This window comes from Megascapheus bottae, chromosome 24 (genome assembly GCF_031878675.1).
Source record: "Megascapheus bottae isolate mThoBot1 chromosome 24, mThoBot2.hap1, whole genome shotgun sequence".
In the NCBI taxonomy this organism is placed as follows: Eukaryota; Metazoa; Chordata; class Mammalia; order Rodentia; family Geomyidae; genus Megascapheus; species Megascapheus bottae.
Window position 1 is genome coordinate 11,811,661 of NC_143532.1, and position 25,035 is coordinate 11,836,695.

The 25,035-nt window shown below is 51.2% G+C and overlaps 2 protein-coding genes across 2 annotated transcripts in view; one reads left to right on the top strand and one right to left on the bottom strand.

The window, feature by feature from the left end:
• Nucleotides 1-996: 996 nt before the first annotated feature.
• On the top strand, nucleotides 997-23,418 carry Smpd3 (sphingomyelin phosphodiesterase 3). Its single transcript, XM_090357384.1, has 8 exons — nucleotides 997-1,083; nucleotides 8,304-9,813; nucleotides 15,843-15,918; nucleotides 16,020-16,175; nucleotides 17,498-17,587; nucleotides 17,799-17,862; nucleotides 20,183-20,345; nucleotides 20,548-23,418. Exons 2-8 carry the CDS (start codon nucleotides 8,515-8,517, stop codon nucleotides 20,647-20,649), a joined length of 1,950 nt encoding a protein of 649 aa, XP_090213510.1. The 5' UTR covers nucleotides 997-1,083; nucleotides 8,304-8,514; the 3' UTR covers nucleotides 20,650-23,418.
• Prmt7 (protein arginine methyltransferase 7) overlaps nucleotides 23,411-25,035 on the bottom strand; it is a 36,444-nt gene continuing 34,819 nt past the window's right edge. The window contains exon 17 of the mRNA XM_090357388.1: nucleotides 23,411-24,984. Coding sequence (XP_090213514.1) covers nucleotides 24,814-24,984 — 171 coding nt within the window. The 3' untranslated portion in view covers nucleotides 23,411-24,813. The remainder of the gene's footprint in view (nucleotides 24,985-25,035) is intronic.

Genomic DNA, 25,035 nt, shown 5'->3' on the forward strand with positions numbered 1-25,035 from the left:
GTGTAGATACTATGGCCACCCCCAGAGAGAGAGCTGTTGTTGGAACCCAGAGTCCCATAGAACCTGTAGTGTTGAGGAAGACAGGTTTGGTGGCAGAACTTAGAAAACTTAGGGAGCTACAGACTCCTATGTCTTCCCTCTAGATTTTGGACCTAGACAAATGACAGATCTACCATTTAAGCAAACAGACTCCACGTTCCAACTTCCTGGATAACTGACTACAGCAGATTCCTTTAAATTCCTTTCCAAGTACATACAGAGATATACTGGACAGCCTTATGGACAGCTTAAAGAACTCCCCAAAACACACAGCACTTTCTTCAGCCTGAGGTGGATGCCCTTTCTCCGAGAGGCAGAGTTCTGGTTGGTTATCAGTGGCCAGAAATCCCCCAAAGGGTCTAAAACAAGGGCCTGAGACCTCAGCAGGAAGAGAGAGAGCTGGGTCTTATCCCAGAAAGCCCAGCCTTCTTTCTCAGCTGCCCAGAGCATTGGTGACACACAGACACCTGCTCTTATTTACTCACCCTCACTGATTGACTATTTAATCTCTGCATAAATTCTCTTTGAGAACTCAATATAAGTGTTCTTTGCATAGAAAAGATCAAGCTCAATGTGAAATGATTCCCTTCCGAAGAATTTCAGCAAGCCTGTTCTGTTTTGGGAAGGTTTGTGTCTTCATCTATGTTCTCTGGTGCCTGGAAATGCCCACACACCATGGAGCCAGCCAACCCATTCTGGGAGGAAATGCTGTACACGAAACATGGGATCGGCATAAATGCTAGCATTTATGTGCACTTAGGTTTACACTCCTCCTGCCCTTCCAGAAGGCAGGTTGTCATTCCTTCTAGAGCAAAGTGTGTTCAAGCCTTGTTTGCCTCATGGGCCATTGACATCAGCCTTTGTGACAGGGAGACAGAGGCTTTGTTGAGGCATATACAGCCTCCTTATAGGCCTGAGAGAAGCAAAAGGCCTCTGGTTGCCATCCCTGAGAAAGGTCTCATGTGGGTGGAGATGGTGCTGGCTAGCAAGGGGCATGTCAGGGACATGTCAACGAGCAGACACCACAGAATTCACCTAAGGCAGGTAACCATAACCTGCTGGAGAATTCCAGGATTCCTTGCTCGTGGCGATTGCTCAAACACAGACCCCAGTCCCCAGGCAAGTTCAAAGCGCCAGTGCTCCTCCTGGGCACATCTAGACAGCTGGATCTGCTTCAGGTAGGCTCTTGAGGGTAATGCCAGGTCTAGGTGACATGGCATGGTTCAGGCACACATTTCCATGCCTGTCCTTTTAGCGCTGGCCCTGATGAGCCTGAAATGGTAGGTAATGCAAGATAGGGGGTCAGATTTTCAAACTTAGTCCCCTCTGTGCCTCCCATTGTTCTAGAGGTAAAACTCCAGGACTATTTTAAACATCAGATTGCCTCCACACCCTGGCCCCTGCTTCAGCTAGAGGCTTCTGTTCCCTCCCTCCCTGCTTCCCCCATCCCTCCCTTGCTTCCTTCCTCCTTCCCATTCTTTCTCTCCTCTTTCCCTTCTCTCTCTCTCTCTCTCTCTCTCTCTCTCTCTCTCTCTCTCTCTCTCTCTCTCTCTCGTTCTCTCCTTTCTTATTTTTGTCATTGTTTTTGTTTTGTGATTGAACTCTGGGCCTCACACTTGCAAGGAAAGCTATGCTTAGTCCTTTTTAGTTTTATTTTTATTTTGTTTCTGAAACCGATGTTGCTGATTTTGCTCAGGCTGGCCTCAAACTCAGATGCTTCTACTTCTACCTTCAAATAGCTGGGGTTCCAGATTTGTTCCACCACTGTCCAGTCAGAGACAAGTCAACTTCATGCAGGCTTTCTGGGTTTGGATACAGAAATACAGAGGCTGGCTGGTGGAAAGAATTCCCCAGGGCTGCTCAGAGCCCATTCCTTGTCTCAGAAACCACATGATGCATTAATAGCTCCTGCACAAGGTTTCTTTTTGAAAATTTTTGGCTCTTTTGTCTGCACCTGGCTTCTGCAGAGGCCTGTGATTTGAACTAGTTCAAGCAACCCACAACAGACAGCTCAGATGGTATCCTGCCAGAAGACGGGTTCTGATGTCTCCTGCATGGTCCTTGCCTTTTTTAAGGCTAACCAGGCCACACAAAGAAAATTTTGAAGGCTCCAGTGTGTGTGTGTGTGTGTGTGTGTGTGTGTGTGTGTGTGTGTGTGTGTGTGTGAGAGAGAGAGAGAGAGAGAGAGAGAGAGAGAGAGAGAGAGAGAGAGAGAGAGAGAGAGAGAGAGAGAGAGAGAGACATGCTAGGGATCAAACCACTCAGCTGGATCCCAACTCTCTTAAGAGCCTTTGCAGAGAGGAGATGGTATAGTAACTGAGTAACTGTGCTGGTGAGCATGGCAGAGATAAGGCAGGCTCCATACTAAGCACGGAACGTACGTGGTCCACTCTCCCCATCCTAAAGGATGACCTGTGATTAACCAGGAGAAAACGATGGGCTCAGAGCATCCCTTAGGCAACTTGTCCAATATTCAGCAGGGAGACCTGACCCCAGAGTTTGTGTGAGCAGCTCAAGCTGCTCTCTCTCTCCACCGAATGCTCTGAGCCACACACTCAGTGGGAGCCTGAAGAAAAGGGGTCTCTACGCTGCCAATGTGGGGAAGCACTGCAAGTGCAGATGGAGGCAAAGTGGAAAAAAAACCCCTGAATTTTAGGGAGATCATATACCTGATGTGTATAAACAGAACACAATCTCTTTGGTGGCAAGTCAAAGTGCCTCAAGCCAAGGGGAGGTGGGGGGGAGAGATAGAGATTTGCTGACTCATTAATTAAAAAGTCTATGGGCTGTGTGGCTGCAGGCACCAGAGCTCTCTATGTCCCCAAGACTTGGCCTCTCTCCTTCAAGCCCTAATGTCTGTTTTCCTCTGAATTGGATTCTCTCTCAAGGAAGGCTCTAGATGCCTCAGGCTCTCTGAGCAATACTTTCAACTCAGAGGAAATAGAGGCTTCTTTCATGAGAGAACGCTTAGGTTGGTCCAGCTTGGGCTAAGGGGACTGGGTTGCTGTTCAGTCTCACCCAACTTCCTGCCCTCCCTCTTGAGGAGTGTCAAAGCAGTGATCTGCCTCAACCAGAGAAACAGCATAGGGGAGCTGTAGGCAGAGTGGAGGCTCTAGAAAGATGGACAGTTGTACCTGGCAAACCTGTGTCCATGGGAGCCGCTGCTGTAGCCCACATAATCATGCCTGCTCTCAGACCCCAATTTGTGTGTGTGTGTCTGTGTGTGTGTGTGTGTGTGTGTGAGCGCTCATGAGTGTGCGCGCGCATGCACATATGCACACCAGTCTTGGGGCTTTAACTTGGTATCTTGGGGCACCATCCTTTAGCTTTATTTTTCAAGGCTAGTACACTACAACTTGAGTCATAGCTCCCTTCTGGCTTTTATTTTTTTATGTTTTGGTAGTTAATTGGAGATGAGTCTCTTACACTTTCCTGCTCAGGCTAGTTTTGAACCATGATCCTCACACTTCAACTTCTTGAATAGCTATGATTGCAGTGGTGAGCCACCAGCCCTCCTCCCCAGACCTCAGTTCCATCTGGGATGTGGTTTTCACAGGGTTTGCCCGCCTTACCCCACTCAGAAACACATTAGTCTCTCTTCAGTCTTTCTGTCCTCCCAGGGATGAGCTGACTCCAGGTTTCAGCAGCTCAGAGCTCGGGTTGCCATGCCAACTCCCGAGGTAGCATCAGGCAGAATACGCTGGCCCCATCTCCATACTGCTGGTGGATGCAGGCACATTTGGGTAATTGGATTGGAGTAACCCACAGGCCTTTCCTGTGGAAACCTGGGACCTGGCCCAGCTCCTGTTTAGACATGAGCATGGACACAAAGAGAACTTGGAGGAAGGTCCTTTGCTCCAGGACTCCTTGGGTCTAGGAAGACAGTGCTCAGCAGGCCAGTTAAAGAAGAGACAAGCCCTCTCCTAATGCCCAAATGAGCCAGCTTCAGGCCTCAATTAACCAGAGGCTTCCCAAAGAGATGGTGCAGGGCTTCACAGAGCAGCTGGGGCTTGCCTCAACCAACAAAGAACTGGTTTACTTACTCATTGCAGAAGAGATGTAACTTCAAAGTCAGCATCCCCCTGGGCCTCTCAAAGCTTTGTAGGCAGGCTCTGTGCATCAGCAAGCTTGAGCCAAGTGCCTGTCCCAGGGCCTGGGATCCTTGATGTCCAATGGCAGCAGTCCTATGTGGCTATCTCTGCCTCAGCTTCCCCAGAGAGGACCATTCCTGGTGAGAATAGACAGAGTTTCTCAGGTGAGAGACCACAACTCAGCAGAGAACTCTGAGCAGCCACTTTGCCCTCTTTCCCAGGTTGTGGTGCCTTCAGGTCACAGTTAACAAGCAGGTGTCTCTGTGGTGACAAGTGAGCTGGTAGAAGCAGCCACACTGGAAGTGCTTGCTGCCAATGACCCTGGATACCTAGAAATGACAGGTACTTCGAGGGTCCAATGGTCTACTTCCTTCTCTCCCAATTGGTCTTTGGGTTACGTGGACATCCCCAGGCATGAGCCCTCCTGCCCAGGTCAACTTATGATCTGTAGCGTTCTCTGCCTCTCTATCCATTCTGGCTACATGGTACAGCACAGCTCCTACTGCAGGGGAAACACACAAGTTAGCAAAGGCTATGGCTCTGACCCAAACAGTGTAAGGGCATCTCTGACGACCCCGGAGGCATTTGAGTCAGAGTCCCACGATCTTGAGGCGTGGCTCAGATCAGCCTCCAAACAGGGCAGAGAACACAGACTGGAAAGAGAGGAGAAAGCATACAAAGGTGAACCTGGGGAGAGAGTGGAGGGGTGAAAAGGAGGGAAGGAGCGGGGCTGGCAAAGTCACCACTGGTCCTCTTTAATCCCTATGAGAAGTGCCAGGATCTCATGCTGGTGAGTGGTTGAGGTTAGAGCAGTAACGCTCAGGTGAAGGCAAGGCAGATCTCTGCTTCTAGAGAGTAAGAGCCTGGCTCCCTGGAGCACTGCCAGGGCCCCATCCTGGACCCAAGGCTCTGGAGTGAACCCTGGGGCATGCCAGACTCTGAGGATATAAGGGCATCCAGGAACTAACCTAGCCCTGGAGACCCTGCTGTTTGGAAGGTGGCTCTGAGTAATCCTGGAAACCACATACCAGTATTTGCAAAGGGGATCAACCCAGGAGTAATGGTTGGCCTTCCCATAAGGAACCCTAAAGGACAATCCAGTCTGAGAGGTTGAGCTGCAGAAGCAAGGAACACATGGCCTTGGGTGAAGAGACCTGCTGACTCCACTGGAGATGGTGGGTTCTGCTGGGCAAAGCTGCCAGCCCACCAGCATGGGAGAGTCAGGGCATAGAGAAGAAGGAATTTCTTGCCCAGAGGTGGAGCCTAGGTAGGCCACACCCACACGGTCCAGCCTGCTAAAGCAGCACCAGCAAGAAAAAGGCATCTGAGCACACAGCCTATGTCCCACCAGACCAGGAAAACCACATCCTACCATGGCCATAGCTCTGAGAACAAGGGAACTCTAGAAGGTGCCAGCCTCTAATGTTTAACTGCAGCACTCCTTCTTCATGGGGAAAGTGTAGATCAGACTAATTAATGTGTGTTGTTTGTTTACCCTCCTTTCATTTCCCTGAGACAAAATAATTAACCACAGAGCTTTAGAAACCCGTTCATCAGTGACAGTCCTTCTGTGTTTCCTGTGGCTGCAGCTTGTGTGTGTAGATGCGGGGTCCCGTGCAGGGCAGGGATGGTTGCAGCACGGGGGACAGCTCCAGCAGGAGGGGAGCTAGTGAGGGGCTTGGAGAAGGGAAGGCAGCTGTGAAGGGCCTGGCCTGGCACAAGCAAGAGTAAGGAGGCTCAGGGCTCCCTCAATTTAGAGGATCAGAGTGGTGGCACTTCTGTCACTTGCTCCTGGGTCTGCCAGCCATCTCTAATCATAGCTATAACTAAATGATAATGGAAACATGCCTATGACCAGCCTGGACATTCTTTGCCACTCTGCAAGGAGGGGATTTGCTCAGAAGCATTTCTGAGGCCGCAGCTGGAATGTAGGAGAATAGGCTAGCTGAAGGTATCTCCTGCAGAATCAGGCAGAGCTCTAGCTGCCTCATGAGACAGCCCAGGCCCTGAATTTCACCAAGAACTGGCATAGAGCGCCAGCTGTGGTCTGCGGTCTGCATGGACACACCTGCTGCTCCGAATGGAGACTTTCCTGTGCTCACCTCAGAGGGATTCCCCCTGAGGAATGGAAAATGCTTGTGCACTGCAATGATCAGAACCAGACACAGCCATCAGGTTCGCGGTCATCTTTAGACATGAAACCCTGGGGATGGAGACTGCAAGCTTCTCGTACCACTGACACTCTACATAGACAACACCGTCTACCTTGGCACTGGCTGGGAAAACTGCTGCTGCCTCTCTTGTCAGGGGCAGCTCAGATGGATCTCTACTCATTCAACCCAGCGCTGGAGCACCTGTCACTGCCAGCCTGGGGCTCCTCAGGGCTTTTGTGAAGCTCCTGATCTGCTAGGGAGGTGGCGTGTCCTTAAGCTGGTGTGATACAGAGCTGCAGAGACCAGGCTATTTTCATGGGGGCGGAAGGTCTGGGGGAGGTACCTAAGCCAAGAATCCTCCGGATGAGGCGACTTCTAAGCTTAGTCTTCCTAGTTTGGTGTGTGTGTGTGTGTGTGTGTGTGTGTGTGTGTGTGTGTGTGTGTGTGTGTTGCCTTGCTTATGCTAGGCAAACATTCATATCACTGAGCCATGCCTCCACCTTACCACCACCCCACCCCATTTTGTTGAGCGAGATCTTACTCTGTAACCAGCATGGACTCACATTTCTAATCCTGTCGTAGCCTCTCACATTCTGGGATTATAGTGAGAGGGTGAGTGAGGCAAGGGGCAGAGGGCTGGGATCCCAACAGGTATGTGGAGATGGGAGCCTCCATCTACTGTTGGAGAACGCAGAATGGCTGTAGAGAGTGGATGTATTCAGTTGCTACAGGCCTTGCCTGGGATGCATCTTGTAGGACAAGAGATTGAATAAACCTTGGGTCAGATCCACACAGCCTCGGGAACTTTTTGAATAATCTCAGGGACTGGCAGGGCCTTGCAAGTGGAAGTTGCCAATGCCTAGGCTGTGCTGGGTCCTCACTAGCTGGGGTTCTGCCAAGGGGAAGTAAAGGCAGAACATAGCACCTGACCCATGCTTTGCGTCAGGCATGAGCCAGCTGCACAGGGGTGGAGCTGGCCAGTCTCAGATCCTGCCAACCACACTGCCCTCTGCCCCAGGATCCTCTGGCCCTCTTTCTCAGTCCTGACCCAGGCAGCCCTCAGTGACAAGTGACAGGGTTTGCAGCTTTCTGACTCATGGTCATTGCCTGCCCTTACTCCTAAGAGACATCTTCCAGTCTCAGTTCAGGCATCCTCTGGGGTCTCCAGATGTCCCTACTGTACCCCAAAATTGTGCCCTTAGAAACCCAGATCATTTTTGTTGTTGAACTCAGGGCCTGGGCACTATTCCTGAGCTTTCTTGCTCAAGGCTAGCATTCTAGCACTTTGAGCCACAGCCCCACTTCTGGCTTTCTGGTAGTTAATTGGAGATGAGTTTCATGGACGTTTCTGAGTAGCTAGTATTACAGGCATGAGCCTCCAGTATCCAGCTTGACCTAGCTCATTTCTTTTTTTTTTTTTTTTTTTTTTGCCAGTCCTGGGCTTGAGCTCAGGGCCTGAGCACTGTGGACTTTCTCAAGGCTAGAGCTCTACCACTTGAGCCTCAGCACCACTTCTGGCTTTTTTCTATATATGTGGTACCGAGGAATTGAACCCGGGTCTTCATGCATGCTAGGCAAGCACTTTAACCACTAGGCCAAACTCCCGGCCCTTGACCTAGCTCATTTCTAAGTAATTAGGTTACAAGGTCAGGATGGTCCTTTAGTCCCCAAGCCATTTTTTTATTTTTGCCAGTTCTGGGGCTTGAACTCAGGGCCTGGGCACTGTCCTTGGGCTTTCTCAAGGCTAGTGCTCTACCACTTGAGCCACAGCACCATTTCTGGCTTTTTCTGTGTATGTGGTATGGAGGACTCAAACCCAGGGCTTCATGAACACTAGGTGAGCGCTCTACCACTCACTAGGCCATACTCTCAGCCCCACCAGGCCATTTAAGAGCACAAAACATATAGGTAAATGGAATGTGCCAGAGCCCCCTCCTGCCCTTAAATGTCCCCTATGAACTTGTAGGTTCTGGCCTGCTCCCTTAAAGATCACTAACACCCCTGCTTTCTGTCTTTGCAGGTTCTCGACAGGCCTTGGTGGCCCAGCATGGCCCAATAAACCATGACCTGCCGGCCAGCATTCACCACTAAGCATCCAGAGCTGAATCTTGACAGGAGGTGACTCATCCTTCAACAGCCTCCCCCCCAGCTTGCCCACCCCTGCCAGAAAAGTGCCCTGGCTGCCACGGACACCATGTAGTAGGGCTGGCCACAGCGCCCAGTGAGCTGCGATGGTTTTGCACACGACCCCCTTTCCTAATAGCTGTCTGTCCGCCCTTCATGATGTGTCCTGGGCCCTCATCTTCCCGTGTTACTGGCTGGTGGACCAACTGTTGGCCTCCTTCACACCCACCACCTATGAGACTCGCCAGCGGGCTGGTGACCCGTGCTACCTGCATCTCTTCTGCACTGTCCTCTTCACACCCATCTACCTGGCCCTGCTCGTGGCTGCTCTGCCCTTCGCCTTTCTTGGGTTCCTCTTCTGGTCCCCCTTGCAGTCTGCCCGCAGGCCCTACATCTACTCACGGCTGGAGGACAAGGCTGGTGGGGCAGCCCTGCTCAGTGAATGGAAGGGCACAGGAGGAGCTGGCAAAAGCTTCTGCTTTGCCACTGCCAACCTCTGCCTCCTCCCCGACTCACTTGCCAGGCAAAACAATGTTTTCAACACCCAAGCACGGGCCAAAGAGATTGGGCAGAGAATCCGCAACGGGGCTGCTCGGCCCCAGATCAAGATCTACATCGATTCGCCCACCAACACTTCCATCAGTGCGGCCAGCTTCAGCAGCCTGGTGTCACCCCAGGGCAGCGACGGCGGGGCCAGAGCCGTCCCCGGGAGCATCAAACGGACAGCCTCCGTGGACTACAAGGGGGACGCGGGGCGCCCGCCCAGTGACGAGCCTGCCAACAGCCCGGCCTGGGGGGACTCGGGCGACGGCCTCGAGGATTCCTGCATAGTGCGCATTGGGAGCGAGGAGGGAGGCCGGGCCCCAGAGCCCGAGGACGCTGGGAACCCAGCCAGGAACGGGGCCACTGCGGGCTCCAAGGGCCAGACGCCCAACCACAACCAACACGACGGGGACTCGGGGAGCCTGGGCAGCCCCTCCGCCTCCAGGGAGTCCCTGGTGAAGGCGCGGGCTGGGCCGGACGGCGGCGGCGGGGACCCGGGTGCCAACCACAAGCTCCTGTACAAGACCTCGGTGGTGAAGAAGGCGCGCAGGCGGCGGCACCCCGACGAGGCCTTCGACCATGAGGTCTCCGCCTTCTTCCCCGCCAACCTAGACTTCCTATGCCTGCAGGAAGTGTTTGACAAGCGGGCGGCGGCCAAGTTGAAAGACGAGCTGCACGGCTACTTCGAGTACATCCTGTACGACGTCGGGGTCTACGCCTGTCACGGCTGCTGCCATTTCAAGTGTCTCAACAGTGGCCTCTTCTTTGCCAGCCGCTACCCCATCATGGATGTGGCCTATCACTGTTACCCCAATGGGTGCAGCTTCGACGCCTTGGCCTCTAAGGGAGCTCTGTTTCTCAAGGTAGGAGCTCTTGGTTTAACCTGTGCCAAACTAGCTAGTGCCCAGGCCACTGGAGGGGAGGCCTGTGAAAACGGAAGGCAAAAATAAAGGTTTTCCATGGAGCTAGACCAGAGAGTTCCCCAGCTCAGGGACAAGAGGAACATGAAGACACAGGGTCCGAGGCCATGGTCCCAGACTTAGTGATGTGAACCCACTCCTCAGACCACCTCAGATCTGAGCCGCCATCTTCCCATCTGAAAAAAGGGAGTGAATCAGCACAGCAAACCTCACCAGGAGGTCCTGGCAGACAGGCCTTGGCAACCCCAGGCCCATGAGCACAACCAGTTATTTGGGCCACCAGCTTTACTGGCCTGGAGAGCCCCTTCTCCCTGGCCATCAGCAGCTGCATGCCAGGCTCTCGGCCCACCAGCTCGTGGCTTTACTTCTATAGTCACTAATTAAAGTGAGTCATAATTATTTCTGCTAATTTGGCTGCAATCAGGGGAGTTTTTAGAGCATGGCAATTTGGTCATTATACATTATCTTCCAGCGAGCTTGAGACTCTTCGGTGTCAACTTTTTGTTCTCTATCCAAAAGCCATTGTTGGTGCTTCCAGAGATTTCTGAAGCAGAGAAAAGCTTTCTGTCCATCTCCCTTGCCCCTCTCCCAAAGCAGACGCTGCTGTAGGTATGAGTTCTGTTATTTACTTATTGTCAGTTGTAGGACTTGAACTCTGGGCCTGCGTGCTATCCCTGAGCTCTTCAGCTCAAGGCTACCACCCTATCCCTTGAGCCACAGCATCACTTCTGGTTTTCTAGTGATTAATTGGAGATAAGAGTCTCGAGGTCCTTAGTGCCCAGGCTCGCTTTGAACCATGATCCTCAGCTCTCAGCCTCCTGAATAGCTAGGATTACAGTCATGAGCCACCGATGAGTTCATCATGCCCTGATGAGTTCTGTTTATTTTCTTTCTTTCTTTATTTTTGCCAGTCCTGGGCTTGAGCTCAGGGCACTGTCCTTGGACTTTCTCAAGGCTAGAGCTCTACCACTTGAGCCTCAGCACCACTTCTGGCTTTTTTCTATGTATGTGGTACCGAGGAATCGAACCCGGGTCTTCGTGCATGCTAGGCAAGCACTCTACCACTAGGCCAAACTCCCGGCCCTGAGTTCTGTTATTTTAAAGTGAGAAATGACAAAGTGAATGCTTACTAAGAAAGCTGGGGCTCAGAGGCCCAGGATAGCCTCTTCTGACTTCTCAGTTCCCTTTTTGAAGCCACTGTGCTTAGCCTGTCCAGGAAAATGTTGGTGTGGAAGCCAGGAAAAACGAAGGGTAGAAGGGTAGATTGCCACCACAGAGTGAGGTCTGTGGACCTTGGCCTCCTCCCCAAGAAGGCTCAATGTGTCTTGCATGGCTCTGCCAGGCTAGAATTGGGGTCTCTCTGGCTTTCCATTCACAGCTGAAAGTGAACCAACTCTTCTGTCAGATAGATCCAGCCTTCCTATTCTGGCATATGGCTCGTTGGTGTTCTGTTCTGGGGTATATTTTTGTCTCAGCAATCAGAGTGACTTTCTGCAGAAGAAAGGAATATGTTGTCAGGCTCTGGGTGGGAGGGTATCCTGCCACCCTTGCCCTATTACAGAAGGCACTGAGGCAGGAGACCCCTACCCATGAATCCCCTGGTGTGCAGGCCAGTCCCTTGTCCTCTTACCTCCTTCCTTCAGGATCCTGACCACAGTTCCAGGGTCAACAATAGTGTCCTTGGAGACACTGTAGCTCTGTCCTGAATGTTCTGTTACCCTCCTCTACCTTCTGGATCTCAAACTTGTCTGCAAATCTGTTTCATTTGGCTCATGCCAAGACTTTTTTTTTTTTGTGGGGGGGAGGCAGGGAGTAGCGAAGCTAAAGCTAGAGATGTAGGTAGCTGTTTAGTGGTAGAGCAGTTACCTAACGCTAAAAGGCTGTAAATTCCACCCTGGACACTGTAAGAAAAAAAAAAAAAAACTCTTCAAATTGGCCAGTACTTAAACACCAAGATATTACAGGTAAAACTAGGCTTAGAACTGAACACCTTGGCAGCCCCAGCCTACCACATGTGCCACAGTTGCTGGAGACTGGGACCCCACACCAAACCCCGTACCGTCCCTAAGGAGTGTGACCTCACAGCCTTTCGTTTTGCTCTTGCTACCTTGGCCAGACTCTCCCGGGTTCCACCATCCCCATGCCAGACAAAGCCACTGCGGCCAACACTTGTGCCTCCTGTCTGCCTCAGGCTCTCATTTTCCAATTGCTTTCTGTCTCCAGCTCCACCATGGCGCAGGCTCCATTCCTCCAACAGTCCAGTGGTGGCTGTCTATGCCTTCCAATGCGGTCTCTTCTTTCCACCTCCACTGCCTCAGGGGAAGCCCAACTTCTACCTCAACCCCTCCCCACCACAACTCATGCTCTGCCCTGGCCATACTACTGCCAAAGGACCGCTACACTCTGCTGGACTTGGTTGTGCTGAGCGCAAGGCCAGTTCTCCCAACAGGGAGACATTGCCCTGTAAAGCTTGCAGCCCTCATAACACCTCTGTTGGTCCAGAGCATGGCTGGCTTCCTGCTTTGGGACTGAAATCAGTGCAGCTTCAGAGGGTCTGGTCCAGCTGGGGACACAGGAAAGGTGCTGCCAGGGTCCTTTCCTCCACCACCTTTGCCATGGGGCCTTCCTGGTTTACTCCATGACACTAAAGATCCTTTGGGGAAATCTGAGTCCCTACAAAGGAAGGGCCAGTACAATGGAGCCTAATTCCCTGCACCTTTTATATTAACAGTCTGCCCACCAGGACTAAAAGGCACCACCTCTCAGTGTAATTGTTTGTTTTTGAAAGAGAAACACACAAGATTGTGGCTCCTGACACGAGCCAGGGATCAATAAGCCCAGCAAATAATAAAGTGAGTCCTGGCAAGCTCACACACCATCTGAGGGAGAGGCGGGGTGTGTGAGAACAGCTGTGGCCTTGCTGCTGTGAGCTGCCTTTCCCTGGCCGGCTCTCCTCTGCAGCAGGCCTGAGTGGGATGTCCTTGGGGAACCCCCCCCCTCTCTCTTTCTCTCTCTCTCTCTCTCTCTCTCTCTCTCTCTCTCTCTCTCTCTCTCTCTCTCTCTCTCTCTCGTGGGGCTTGCACTCAGGGTCTGGGCACTGTCCCTGAGACTTTTTGCTCAAGATTAGCTCTACCTCAGAGCTCAGCCTCCTCAGTAGGTAGGATTCCAGGTGTAAGCTACTGGTGGCTGCCGATACATGTCTCTTATCCCTATAGGGGACTCAGCACAAGGCACATAACAAACACTAAATGTTGACAGGAAAAGGCTGACACATTAAAGTCAACAAATGGTGGGGTGTAAGAAAGCTCACTAAGACAATATTGGCTTCAGATCTGGTCTGGACCTGCTTTCCCCATCTGAGCCTTGTGGCCGGCCAATGGCTTCACTTCTCTGAGAATCAATGTCTTTATCTGTTAAAATAGTAGGTTTTAAATGTCATTCTTGATACCAGGAGTTTGGCCTAGTGGTAGAGTGTCTAGTATGCATGAAGACCGGGTTTGATTCCTTGGTACCACATCTATAGGAAAAAAGCTGGAAGTGGTGGTGCTGTGGCTCAAGTGGTAGAGCACTAATCTTGAGGAAAGCCCACGGACAGTGCTCAGGCCCTGAGTTCAGTCCCCAGGACTGGCAAAAAAAAAAAAAAAATGTCACTCTTGCTCTCTGTGTGAGGAAGTGCTAAGCCACTTGTTACCCGAGGAATGTAGGGACCACAGTATCATCGTGTGACCCTTTTGGGCACTGTGTTTTTGTTTCTGCAGTGGGGTGTGTCAATGGCACCTGGCTCATAAGCCACAGGGAAGACATGCTGTTGGGCTGCAGTTTGGGTCTGAAATATGGACAAAAAGTGGACAGTGAACATGTGGGTTTAAAAATAGCCCTATAGGGGCTGGGAGTTTGGCCTAGCAGTAGAGTGCTCGCCTAGCATGCATGAAGACCCGGGCTCGATTCCTTGATACCATATACATAGAAAAAAGCTGGAAGTGGTGCTGTGGCTCAAGTGGTAGAGTACTAGCCTTGGGGAAAAGCCCAAGGGCAGTGCTCAGGTCCTGAGTTCAAGCCACAGGACTGGCAAAAAAAAAAAAAAAAAAAAAAAAAAGCCCTACACTGCCAGGCACTGTGGCTCACACCTGTAATCCTCTCTACTCAGGAGGCTGAGATCTGAGGATCATGGTCCAAAGCCAGCCTGGTACTAAATTCCATGAGACTCTTACCTCCATTTAACTGCCAGAAAACTGGAAGTGGTGCTTTGGCTCAAGTGGTGGGGCAAAAGCCTTGAGCTGAAGAGCTCAGGGATAGCGCCCAGGCGGAGTTCAAGCCCCACCACTGACAAAAATAAATAAATAAGTAAATAAATGAATAAATAAATAAAATTAAAATAGTCCTACACCAAGTACTAGTCACTTACACCTATAATCTTAGCTACTCAAGAGGCTGAGATCTGGGAGGTCCATGATTCAAAGCCAGCCTGGGCAGGAAAGTCTGTGAGAGTTTTTTCTCTAATAAACTACTAAAAATAAGCCAGAAGTAGACCTGTGACTCAAGTGATAGAGTGCTAGCCTTGAGCAGAAGCTCAGGTACATACAGCACCCAGGCCCCAAGTTTAAACCCCAGAAGCAGCACACACGAGTGTGCACACACACACACACACACACACACACACACACACACACACACACACACACACACACACACACACACAGCTTCTCCTGCAGAGCTCAGAGAAAGGAAGATTTGGCCATCTATTCTTCGAGACGTGAAGAGCTGTGAAAAGCCAGGGTGTTTGTTGAGGGAGTCAGATGGGAGAAAATACCCACCAGACTTGGACATCAAAAGGCAAGGTGTGCACTTATCAAGGCTTTGGGGAGGACGGCCGGTAGCATGGCCACTAAACTCTTGGCCGATGGCTGGAGGGCAATTTGTCCTTTCCAGTCCACCACCCCTCACATCTTGGGTTTCCAACTGGAACTGTGCAGAGTCCAGGGAGGACAGTTCACAAGGGCAGATTAGGAGCTGAGAGGTGTCCCTGGGGGACGTGCAGGCAAAGAGCATTGTCAGAAGGCCAGGAGATCCCTCCAGTGGGGAAGAGGGCCTCCTCATTCTGCAGCCATCCTTACTTTCCCACCATGGGGAAACAAGGGACAAGCCTGGCACAGTTACCACATGCAGTGGGGCTACTTGGAATTGTCGTTCTGATGTTGAGATGTCCATTTTTACTAAGCCAGGTTTGGTGAGAGCATGGTCATCTGCAAGATGAGTGGGGTAGATAGAATTTGGAGGCTTCACCCTTCATAAAGGAGGTGAGCATGGAGGTGAGGACTAGAGGTCCCGGGAAGTGCAGCTATGGAGGAAGGGGGGCTGGGCTCAGGATGAGGCATACAGGGGTACAGAGCCCTGGGACTTGAACCAGAGCTCTCAGCCAAGACTGAGGGATTGCTGAGGATCACAGCTTATAAAATAGATGGAAAGAGCAGATAATGGGGACAGCAGGAAGATGACAGGGTCTTAGGCCCCTCAGGCCGCAGGCTCAGGATGGAGGCCTAGGCTTTGAGGCTGGGTCTACACAGATAGGTGTGCAACCTCAGTTTCAGAAGGAAGGCGCAACAGGGTCAGATAAGGCTAGGGTATAGCAAGGGAGGGAAGAAAAGCCACGAGCGAAGAAATTCCATAGGTGAATACTGTAGTCCCCAGTAGTTGGTAGGAACTGGGGAAAAACAGAACTGCAGCTTCTACATTTTCCCTTAAAGCCTTATGCAATACCACGGGCTGATGTTGTCTTTATGTACTGGCTTCCAGAACTGGCTTCCTAGAAGCAGGATGTGTCCTGTCCTTGCCTAGGTTCTGGGGTCTAGCTAACAATGAGGCACTGAGCAGCCCTTATGAGGTTTTGACCCAAAGGGCCAGTGGACATCCCCAGGGTCCTTTGGCATTCACAGTAATGACGACCAACACCTTGTCTCCCCAACCCCTCCCAGGTGCAGGTGGGAAGCACACCTCAGGACCAAAGAATTGTCGGCTACATCGCCTGCACACACCTGCATGCCCCGCCAGGTAAGTCACCAGCCCAAGGTGCTTTGGGGGTGGAATCAGTGTCAGGAACCTAGCTAGAAAACTGGGCAAAGTCTACCGTCTGTTCTCTGTCCACTCTGCAGAAGACAGTGCCATCCGGTGTGAGCAGCTGGACCTGCTTCAGGACTGGCTGTCTGATTTCCGAAAATCTACCTCCTCGTCCAGCACAGCCAACCCCGAGGAGCTGGTGGCGTTTGATGTCATCTGCGGGGATCTGAACTTTGACAACTGCTCCTCTGGTGAGGCCGCGCTCCTCCCCTTGGGTCTGCTGTTTCGGGTAGGAAGGAGGTTTCCAGGCACAGTCAGAAAGCCTGTGGTTAGCAACTCACAGAACTTCCTGCTCTTCATGAGAGTGTGGGTGGGAAATTTAGCAAGACTGTGATGTCTCTGCCCCCCAGAAGCCACAGAAGAGCCCAGGCTCCACCTCAAACACTCAGCAGCATCTGCTGGAGACAAAGTGATCCCCTAAAACAAACTTGCACCAGGCCGACCTTTGGCCTTCAAAACTGAGCTGGAAGGAGATTCAGCCAGCAATACTCATGATGTCTTCATTCAGCTCTTAACTTTCACCAGGCATGAGGTCAACTGCTGTTTAAGTCCCCCAACAATCCAAAGAAGTATATTTCTCCATAGTGTGGGGAGCCCAAGGTCACATAGCCAATAAGCAGCTGAACTAGAATTTGAACGCTGAGAATCTGGGAACCCGGCCTAAAGTAGCAAGCTAAAAGCAAAAGTTCATGATCACTGAAACTGTAAATGATTGATTGAAGTAACGGTGACCTTATAAGGTATCTTCTGTTGTTTTGGTGTTTCTGAATCTTCCTTGGCGTGGAAACTTCACTGACTCCAGCCTTAGCTCCCAAAGAGGGAGCGGTAGGATATGGGGTCTGTACGTCTCAGCAGGGTGCCCTCATCTAGTGGCATCTAGTAACAGCCATTTTAACCTGACCTTGGTCAGGAAAGCCTATCCTGAAAACGGTGAGCAGAGAGATCCTGTAACACAGGAAATGACCTTCCACTGAAACCAGGTGCGATGTGAGGCTGTTACCCTAATATACCAGCTTCTGCCTCAGCCTGGACCCTAGCATCCCACTGTAGTGGGACGCCTCATGGTGGGAGCTCCTAGGGTTCTCCTAAGTCAGCACACACAGGAAGAAGCTGCTGGGAGAAGGATCCACCAGGCAGGCCACTCTCGATGCACTTCCCTCCCAGGACTTGGGGAAATGCCTTTCTGGCTCACTGCGGTGACAAGACAAACAGGAACTCTGTGCAGGTCTCCTCCTTTGCTGAGCCTTGTGGGGTCCACGCCTCTCTCAAGGCATAGCACCCAAATCTGTGAAGAGAACAGAAGCATCAGCTTCACAATTGACCACATGACCTGGAAGGCCTTGAGGTCACTGTCCTTGGAGTGCTATGTTGGAGGACAGAAAGTGACACATAAGCCCATGAGAGGTGGCTAAGAGACAGGGACCTGGTGCTATCTTGTAGGAGCAGCTGATAGGAAGCAGGCCTCTGAGAATGAAGATATCCAGACAATGTTTCATTTCTCTTCCTCCCTCAGATGACAAGCTGGAGCAGCAGCATTCCCTGTTTACACGCTACAAGGACCCCTGCCGCCTGGGGCCTGGGGAGGAAAAGCCTTGGGCCATCGGTGAGCAGGGATGGGAGGAGTTGGGGGCTTCTCACACACCCCCAGTTATAGATTACCAGGACTGGGGCCCAAGGCCCTTCTGTAGCCCTACTGTCAAGGATGGGTTCCAGGCAGCTTCCTGGGGTTCTTGGCATGCCTCACCCCAAGAAAGGCTACCTTCTCAAGGCTTACTGGACCCTGCCTGTGTTCATCATTCCCTCCCTTGTCCCAGGTACTCTGCTGGACACGAATGGCCTGTATGATGAGGATGTATGCACCCCTGACAATCTGCAGAAGTGAGTACTCATGGTTCTCAGGTCTGGAAGAGGTACCAAAGCCTGACTTGGGTGGTGAGGGATGGGGATTGGGCAGCACTAGCTCATTCATGCTAGTAAGGGCTTTTGTTTGGTGGGAACCCACCACTCATCTGCTTTTGACCACACTGGGGTCTCCAGCAGGAACCTTGGTGGATGGAAGCTGCCCTGGCCTTTACACATTAGAGCTGGTCTTGCTGAAAAATCTCAGAGCCTTGTGGGGTCTGGAGGAGTCATTTCCTAAACCAGCAACCATAGTTGGGACTTATGTTCAAAGGCTTTCTCTACTCTAGTTGTGGTCTGACTTGCAGGTACTGAAAAAGGACCCAGATCTTCCTAGGGCCAAACAAAGGTCAAGTCCTATAACAGAGTCACTGGGTAAGGTGTCTGTTTGTAGCACCACTTAGGCAAATTAAAAAGCAAAAACAAAACCAGGAGCAGAGAGAACACCAGCCATCTATTCTCGAAGGAGAGATGCTTCTGCCCTAGCCAAACTTCATTCTTGATCCAATGAGGCTATAAGAGACACAGTGGAGGCCAACAGCAGACTTGATATATAATCCACAGCCTGAGACTGCACAGACTCATGACCATGGTTCCTTGCAGCTAATTTAAGACAATTAATTAGATTACAGAATACATTTAAAACCATCATCCTAGGCTGAGAACATTATCTTTTCATGAGATGATGATTAAAAATGAGTAACTCGCAGATCATTGACGCTGGAATTAATTATTTAAGGCAAAAGACAGTAATGGATTATATCTCTCGTCCATTACAATGTATGAATGTCATTAGTGTATTTATCTTAAGACTGATTTACAACAACAACAACTTGTAGGAACCCATTTTACCAGCAGGGCCTTTCCAGTCTTGAGAATCTTGTGCAGGTATCAGGAGGCTAGAGCAGTGCCTCCCAACACCAGCCCATCACCGATGCCCAGGCCTTGCAATGCAAGGGAAAGGGTGTCCAGTCACTTCTTGGGATGCTTGGGTTTCAGGGGAAAAGGCAGGCGGAATAGAGACAGGTACTCTTCTGTCTCAAGGCAGTGATATCAGAGGGAAAAACAGAAGATCCAAAATGAAGAGGCTAACAGGCCCTGACTATAAGTCTGCCTTCCCAGTCCACCAAGAAGGGCACTTAAGCACCCAGGTTTCTTCTAAGAAATGGCGGGGCCTGCATTTTGACCTGGTGGTAGAGTGCTTGCCTAGCACACACAAAGACCCAGGTTCGATTCCTTGGTACCACATACATAGAAAAAGCTGGAAGTGGTGCTGTGGCTTAAGTGGTAGAGCTCTAGCCTTGAGAAAGTGCTCAGGCCCTGACTTCAAGCCCCAGGACTGGCAAAAAACAACAAAAGAAGGAGTCAATTCCCTGAAGCATCTTGGTGCCCACAGTAACCACATTTTTTTGTATATGTATACTGGTACTGAGGCTTGATCTCAGGGCCTAGGAGCCACAGCTCCGTGTGTGTGTGTGTGTGTGTGTGTGTGTGTGTGTGTGTGTGTGTGTGTGTGTGTGTGTGTGTGTGTGTGTGTGTGTGTGTGTGTGTGTGTGTGTGTGTGTGTGTGTGTGTGTGTGTGTGTGTGTGTGTGTGTGTGTGTGTGTGTGTGTGATTAACTGGAGATCAGAGTCTCACAGAATTTCCTGTCTAGGCTGGTTTTAAACTCTGATCCTCAGATCTCAGCTTCCTGAGTACCTAGGATTATAAGGGTGAGCCACTGGTACCCATCCACAGCAACTACTCATTTCAGAGGAAGGCACAGAGACTTAAGGTTTTGGCAACAAGCTGACTCACACTCCTGCTTAGAGACAGACCCACAGAAAGTTTGAGTCCTCCAGTGGGGCATGGGTGCTCTCCTGGCTTCTTCAGCCCCTTGCTAGGTCTAACAGTTATGAGGCAGGGTGTGAGGGGATACTGGAATTTCAGAAATGAGTAGTCCCTTAGGCTCATGACAAAAGACCAAGTTCTCTCAAATATGTCTCCACTGGCTCAAAAGCCCCTTCTGGAAAAAGGTTACAGTTGCATCCCGAACCTAGCCACATCCAGGAGAGTTCCATGTCCAGGTCCCAAATTCTGAAAGGAAAAGTGAGGGCTGCCCACCTGAGACAGACATGAGAAGCCTGAGAGACCTTAGAGGATCGCCTGCTCAGCCAGGCATCAGATCTAGCTTCCCGTTAGCCCAGGCTCTTTGTGGAGAGTTTGCCCTCACCTCCCTCTCCCTGTGTGAAGAGGACATGGGCTCCTGATGGGCCCAGGACTGGCATAAGGCTCACTTTGCTTTATGTTTGCATGACAGGGTCCTGGAGAGCGAGGAAGGCCGCAGGGAGTACCTGGCCTTCCCCACCAGCAAGAGCCCAGGAGCTGGACAGAAAGGGAGGAAGGACCTGCTGAAGGGCAATGGCCGTCGAATTGACTACATGCTGCATGCTGAGGAGGGCCTGTGCCCAGACTGGAAAGCTGTGAGTCTGGGGATGGGCCCTGACACCCTCATAGCACTGAGGCTCTTTGGACCTCAACTCCAGTCCTTGCTCCTTTAAGATGACAGCTATCATTCTCCTCTACATCTGGAACCTCATGTTGCACTGCCATCCCCTGCTCCCCAGACCCTCCTTTGGGAGAACACCCTTTGGGTCTAATCAGAACCCCTTCTTCCCCCGACAGGAGGTGGAAGAGTTCAGTTTTATCACCCAGCTGTCTGGCCTGACCGACCACCTCCCAGTGGCTATGCGGCTGATGGTGTCTGCGGGGGAGGAAGAGGTATAAACCAGCCAAGCCACTGGCATCCGGAGCAAGGGGGCCTCTGCCAACCCTTCAGACTACAGCCCATGCCTGGGCTGTGTACCCTCCACCCAGCAGCCATGCTGGAAGGAGGAGAAGGGGCAGGGAGGGAACCTCAGTCAATCCCCAGGGAGCTTAGCGCCTCTGGGCCCTCTCTGAGGGCCCTTCCCGGGACTCAGGCTGGCCTGGGAGCCCCTGGCTGCCTAACCAGTGCCATTCTTTCCAAACACAATTTTCTACAGACCTACACAGCACAACCTAGTTTGTAACCCGAGCGTTAGTATGAGGACCGGGTTTATGTACTCTTTGTATTTCTTCTCAAGCTTTGTCCAGGGTTCATTACCTTTGTCTGCTGCCAATGTTGTCTCGCATGCCTGCACCCTCGAATGCACGCTGCCCGCATGCCACATGCCACATGCCACACTGTAGCCACCCAGACCCCTTGCTCGGGCCTTACCCAAGGCCAAACTCCAAACACAATCAGAACCAGCCAAAGAAGCACTTCCTGGGCACGGCCACCAGCGCTCTGCCTCCGGCCAGGACTGTACACTGGGGATGTGAGGGCTGCCCTTACCAGCCAGCCCAGGGCTCTTCCCAGGGTCTTGAATTCAAGGGCGATTACGTTTTAAAAAGAAAACGGAAAAAGGTTTAAAAAAAAATTACCCTTCACTTTAAAGGGTCTGTAAGTTATTAGGTAGAACTTTCCTTTTCCAAGTCAGGATCCCTTCCCTGGCCAACACACCAGGGTCTAGTTGGCTCCAGCTGCCCCAGCAGCTCTCTGGGAAACTAACCCTTGCTATAGGGTCATAATGGAAAACCCTAGAGCATCGTTTTTCTATAGAAGACTCACAGCATAAAGGAGGAGGGCATCCTCACTTTGAAAATGACAGATTTGTAGCTTCTTTATATCAGAGCCATGTCCTGTCTTTCTACCAAGCCCCTTACTCCCCTACTGACACCTCTGGTTCAGGACCAACCTTTTCCTAGGGACTCTGCCCCACCCAAGTGTTGGTTGAGCTCAGGAACTGCTTGCCTACCCTCCGATAGGGCTGTAGCTCTGGCCTTGAGGGACTGCCCTCCTCAACAGGCACCCCAACCAATGCCATGTTCTAGGAGGTGACCCTGGAGGAAGGAGCAGAAAGCCAAGGTGTGAAAAGTGACCTGTCCCTCACCAATGTGCAGGCTGGAGGCTCCTAGCTGATAGCTACTGCTTGTTCAAGGCAAGGGATGGCACTAGGTGGCATCCAGGCGCATAGAAGCAAGCCACCCTGCCACTGTGTGACCATGGTCAGTTCCAGGCTCAACCTGGCAGACTGGCCAGCAGCCCAAGGTTCTTCATCTGCCCCAAACCTGGGGCAAAGGCACTGCCTCTGCCCACCTGCCTTCTGAGGCGGGCATGCTCCCCAGTCACAAGGGGAAGGTCTGTATCAAGGTGCCAGGCTCCAACTTAAGAGACTGTTTTTGACAACCTTACTGGTCTCAAAGTGACCTGACCTTGCATCCATCCTGCCTATCAATGCTGGAAGGAGCACCAGGACCCTGCTGTCCAGATCTTTTGGTGCTGGTGCACTGAAGCTGTGCCTTGTCACCCACTTAGCAGAAAGAGAGATTAAGAGGGGGGCCTGCAACCAACCAGATGCCAGGCCCTCTGCTGAGGTAAAAACCCCACAGAGCCTGCAGCTTGGCACTAGATCTATGTGCCTAGGACTTTGAACCCTGCCCACGCCAGTGTACAGAGCCAGAAAGGACTGCTCATGGCAAAGGCAGTCCTGCCGGGCAATTTGTTTCTTCCAGGGCCTGGCCTTCCCTTCCAGGACTTTCACATTACTTCATGGGATGGAAGGTCCTCCACTTGTGAGAACAGCCAAGATTCTGTTCATACCCAGGGTTCAAGTGGGCAGGCCCAACCCCTAGACCTATGCTGCTGTACACACAGGGAGGGTCGCCAAGGTCAAGGCCAGGCCCTGAAGGGGAGAATTCCATGTGTACAGTCAGGGCCATATGATCCTCTCCCTCCCAGCTCCCAGGGCAGCCTTAGGCAAGTCATACTGCCCTGTGCCTCAGTTATTTCCTGTCATCACAAGGTGGCCTCTGCCAGTCAGGTCCTGGAATAGAGATGTCCTGCCTCCAAGCGCCCCCACCTCCATCAGCCCACCACACATTTCACCATGTTGTTTGCCTGTGAATTCCCAGGGCATATAGCCAGGCTTTTCAGTTTTTTAAAGAAGGGAAAAAAAAAAAAAAAGATATTGCCAGGATCTCAGATTCTATGGCATCTACACCTGGGAGGGGAGGGTTACAGGGGTCACCCAGATCCCAAACCCAGGCTTCGTCCTGCCTAGGCCCACAAGGAAGCCTTGGGCGGGTGGGGTCAGTTTAGGTAGAAATTGTTCATATTCATTTGTCCAAAGCCAACCTTGCGTTTTAAGTATGGATATTAATCTTGAGGCTTTTTAACTATTGTATTAACTTGCTGAGATTTAGAAATACTGTTTTAAACAAATGAAACACTTTTTTAATTTCTGTATTTTCTTCTGTATTGTATCTTCATGGGACATTAGGGGTTTTATATGGTAAGACACCTAAGGTTTTGGTAAAAACCATCAAATATATATCCAGACGACTCATCCCATCTGAAAATAATCTTCACACCTGATAAAAAATTTTTTTGAAAAGAGGTGGATTTTTCCTTTATGGTGCTGAAAGGAAGGATGGAGAATGAGGAGAAAATAAAACTGTGAGGCTCAAGGCTGACATTCTTGACTTATTTGAGCGACCAGCTGGGGAGGGCCCTGCTTGAAGAGGTAGTAGTACGTGACTGTGGGGGCAAAAAGCAAAGGCTGCCCCAAAATACAAAAATCACCTGCCATCTAGCCCCTCCTCCAGTAGTTTAACCTCAGGGCCTCACCCTTACTAGGCAGGCATTTTAGTATTCCAGCCCTTGCACTGCTTATTTTTGAGATAAGGCCTTGCTTCTTGCCCAGGCACCTGACTAGACTTCAATCCTACTTTTCCCCTCAGCTGCTGCTGGGATGACAGGTGTGCCACCGTATCCCGCTTCTTCTACCTCACCAACTTTTCTGCCTTGGATGGCCTGGAACTGCCAACATCCCCCACTGCAGCCTCCCTCACAGCTAGTGACAGTACACAGCACTACGCTCAGCTATTGGTTGAGAACAAGTCTCATACACTTCGATGCCTAGATGGACCTCACACTTCAGGCTTCCCAAGTGGCTAGGATTACAGGCTTCAGCCACTTGTGTTCAGTTCCATCTGGGTGTTTAATGGTTGTTTCCCCTTTCTTAAGAACTGGGATGTCAGCAGTAAAAGCACATCTGAGTATACAGGAGGAAGAAGGCTGTTGCCAAATCAGCAATTTCAAGCTGTCCTACCACAGCAAGGCTTGGTCGTCTAGCCAGTACCACACTGGCCCCCATTAATTTCTGAGGGGGCACACAGGCAATCGTTGTGCCCTCTGGATCCCCTCCCTAATGACTAGTTTTCCAGAGCTGCTCCCCAACAACTGCTTTGGGATGCTGGGCACCATTAGAGCCCTGAGCCTCTATGGCTATTAGCAGGCTGAGATCTGAATATCATGGTTTGAAGCCAGCCAGGTAGTACAGTCTGTGAGACTCATTTCCAAGTAACCACAAGAAAACCTGAAGTGGTGCTGTGGCTCAAGTGATAGAGTCCTAGCCTTTGGCAAAAGCAGCTCAAGGACAACACCCCAGTCCCTAAGTTCAAGTCCCAAGACCAGTAACAACAATAAAAAAAAAAAGCAGACATGCCAAGATGCAGTGACGGTTGTACTGCCCAGCTAGACAAGCAGCCCAAGCCCCCCCTAGCTGGGATTGTGCCTCTGTTCCCTTTATGGTAGAGCAGCAGATATCACTGCCTAGAGTATTCCAAACCCTCAGAACCACAAGCAGAGTGATCTCCTTAGTCCTGCCAGAGCTCCAAATCAGTCATGTCCACACTTCCTCTACTACCTAGAGGTGGAAGCCAGCAGTGCAAAAACGCAAAGACGAAAGGATTCTGTGCAGAGGCCAAGCAGATTCCTGGAAAAAGAGTGCCTTGGCCCATTCCCTTGTTAGCCACAACCCATTCAGAGCCCACAGAATTTATTTCTCAATTAGGGGGTTGGGGGTGTCAGATCGGAGTTGGAGTGAGCCTGAACTCCATGGTGACATCTCCAGTGTGAGGGTGAAACTCCACCATATAGCTGACTGTCTCAGGGCCATCCAGCGGCACTCTAGGATCCAGGGTGGTGTTAAGGAAGTACACGGCCTGCTTGCAATGGGGGTTCCAGCGACAGTCCCCCTGTAGAACAAGCATCAAGAAGACCAGTAAGAGTCCCTGGCATCTGGGTCA